The sequence below is a fragment of the Lupinus angustifolius genome, chromosome LG16, assembly GCF_001865875.1.
Source record: "Lupinus angustifolius cultivar Tanjil chromosome LG16, LupAngTanjil_v1.0, whole genome shotgun sequence".
Lineage (NCBI taxonomy): Eukaryota > Viridiplantae > Streptophyta > Magnoliopsida > Fabales > Fabaceae > Lupinus > Lupinus angustifolius.
The window spans coordinates 18,796,704-18,799,314 of NC_032024.1; the positions used below are offsets into that span (position 1 = coordinate 18,796,704).

At 30.5% G+C, this 2,611-nt stretch overlaps 1 protein-coding gene across 2 annotated transcripts; it reads left to right on the plus strand.

The window, feature by feature from the left end:
- Nucleotides 488–2,286, plus strand: LOC109329093. Of its 2 annotated transcripts, none has more exons than XM_019562762.1 (4): nucleotides 488–650; nucleotides 1,225–1,350; nucleotides 1,591–1,761; nucleotides 2,038–2,286. In XM_019562762.1, exons 1-4 carry the CDS (start codon nucleotides 573–575, stop codon nucleotides 2,140–2,142), a joined length of 480 nt encoding a protein of 159 aa, XP_019418307.1. In that variant the 5' UTR covers nucleotides 488–572; the 3' UTR covers nucleotides 2,143–2,286. The 2 variants fall into 2 exon arrangements, with proteins under 2 accessions (XP_019418307.1, XP_019418306.1); XM_019562761.1 differs by having other exon boundaries at nucleotides 503–650; nucleotides 1,222–1,350.

The following is a 2,611-nucleotide window of genomic DNA, read 5'->3' on the forward strand; positions in this document are numbered from 1 at the left end:
TAAACCACCAACCTCTTTCAACTCCAATCATTCATTTTAACCATCAAATTATCTTATAACTCATTTTTCTTTTTATGTTTTAAATTTGTTATGAGTAAAACTCGAACCCACAACTTTCTTCATTTCATTCCTTAAAGTCTTCTTCCGATCACAACACCTCCTTAAAAGGTAGTTAGAATAATCAAATGACCTATCATTGTAGTTTCTCTATAACTTCACACTTTGTAAGTTTTTCAAAATTTTCCCTACGATATTATTATTATTATTGTTTTCAAGACACAAGCCATAAATTTATTTTTATCCCGTGAATAAATGCATTGTCAAATTAGGTCCTAATTAGCTCTACAAGAACATAGTTGGTTCAGTGGCAAAGAATATAACACAAGGAAAAAAACAAGATTGCCCTTAAAGTTAAAACATTACCTACATATGGTAATTCCAAAACTTCATCACATGTGATCAACAAGATTCTGTGTCCTCGTTCTCTTTATAAACCATCAAATTTCATTTACACTTCTTTTATACATAGTTGTCTTGAGAGAGAAAGATAGAGAGTGAGAAAAAGAGAGACAATGGTTTCCAAGGTTCACAAGAGAACAGCCTTGTACAGGAACCTGCAACTACTTCGTTGGATCACATGTTCCCATTCGGTGATTACTCTGAAACATTTCTTACTTCTCTAAATGCTCACCTTTTTCTCATTCAATTTTTTGATAACCTTTTAGTCTTTTACAACATATATAGCTCAATTCCATTTCTTCTTCTTTTTAAGAGCAAAGAGATTTTTTTTGCAGGGTGTAAGAGGGTACTTAATCCTTGGACATATTATTGAAAATTGTTACATTGAATTCCATTTCATTTCTGTTACCTTGATCATCTTTTCTCTTTCTATCTTATCACATATATTTCATCATCATCACATCCCATTAATCAAAGATTATTCTAGTGGTTGCTATACTTCATTTTAAAAATTGAATAAAATCACTTACTCAGTTTGATCAACCCTTTACTTCTTATATTTATATATATGATCAGATAAATCCATCTTACTTTTATTTTGCTTATACCTGGAAACAGTCTTTCCACTTATCGGGGTAAGGTCGTGTATATTTACCATCCTCGGACCCCATTAATTGGAAGTCTCGTGCATTCGATCACATTTTTTTTCAAGAATTGAAAAACATGTTGAGATAAAGATTTATATTTTTTGTGCTTATGCAGCAGCGAAAAACCTCAGTGTTGTTGGATGCATCAAAGTACATACAAGGTATAAAGAGAAAGTTGCAAGAATTGAACAAATTAGCAGCTGCATCATCACAAAACATAATTGCCTATGATCCAATGCCTAAGGTATAGTAAGCTGATCAGTAATTAACTAATTCACTTATTCATATAAATAAGGAAAATCTCACCACCTTTTCATCTCATCATTCATAAAAAAAAATTGATTAATGATTATAAAGTGAATGTGAATAGTGATGTTGAGAAACTGATGTGAGAATATGATTGCTCTTTATATAATCCCCTAGAGAGGATTAATTCTACACTGCTTTTAATTTACTTTTATGCTTGTTCTTAATGATTTTGCAGCTTAAAGTTGAGCCACAAGAAGAGGGATTTATGATCAAGGTGCAAAGTCAAAGGAGTTGTCAAGGGTTACTTGTGTTCATACTAGAAGCCTTTGAAGAGTTGGGTCTTGATGTGCTCCAAGCTAGGGTTTCTTGTGAGGATAGGTTCTGTCTAGAAGCACTTGGAATCAAAGTAATGATGCCACCTAACTAACACATACACAAAACTATCTGAAATAGTTAATTTAAAATGTATCACAATGTAACACTTCTACAAAAAAATTGAAGTTTATTAGGAAAGTATCAATATTTTACCTTATTATAAACCTAAAAAAATGTTACAAAAGTACAGCACTATAATATACATATAACATTGCTGAAAATTGCTAATATCTGGAAATAATTCCTCTTATATTTCATATTTTGTTGTGGAGTCACTGATGGAATTAATTACTTGTGAATATGTCAGGAGAACAATGAAGATACTCGCCATTTGGATGCACAATTAGTTGAACAAGTAGTGTTGCAAGCTATTCAAAACTGGAGGAAGTTACACAGCAATAATCATCCATAAACTACTGTCCTAATAATTATTAAGAACAAACTTTTTTTTATTTAGTTTCGTTTTGGAGTTTTGGTCATTATTTCATCTTTTAAATGGGTCATGAAGTTTGCTTTTCTGACGAGTTCTTATATATTGTAAGATTAGACAATTTGCCATTTATATGGTGGTAGGGTTATTCAATAAATAAATGGTTAAAAAACTTGTTAAAGGCAAATGTTAATGAGTAGCTTACTATGGAGCAATGTTCTGAAACCTGAATCGGACGTCAAACTGGAAGATGTCACGTATTAGGTTTAACCGTTTTGAATGGTTAAACCTTCCGGTATGATCAACTGATTTCATATATAATTAATATTTTTATCTATAAATATATAATTATATATAAATGTAAAGTTTTATATAATTAATAATTATGTATAATTATATTGAACTAATACTTCTTCATTTTTTTGGAACAGAGTAAAACAAAATATTAAAG

What these genes read in the sequence shown, in the direction of transcription:
- LOC109329093 (XM_019562761.1), top strand. Translation starts at nt 573, where the DNA reads ATGGTTTCCAAGGTTCACAAGAGAACAGCCTTGTACAGGAACCTGCAA. An exon ending in GGATCACATGTTCCCATTCG is followed by an intron (nt 651 to 1,221) that starts GTGATTACTCTG and finishes GTGCTTATGCAG; the next exon opens with CAGCGAAAAACCTCAGTGTT. An exon ending in TAGAAGCACTTGGAATCAAA is followed by an intron (nt 1,762 to 2,037) that starts GTAATGATGCCA and finishes TGAATATGTCAG; the next exon opens with GAGAACAATGAAGATACTCG.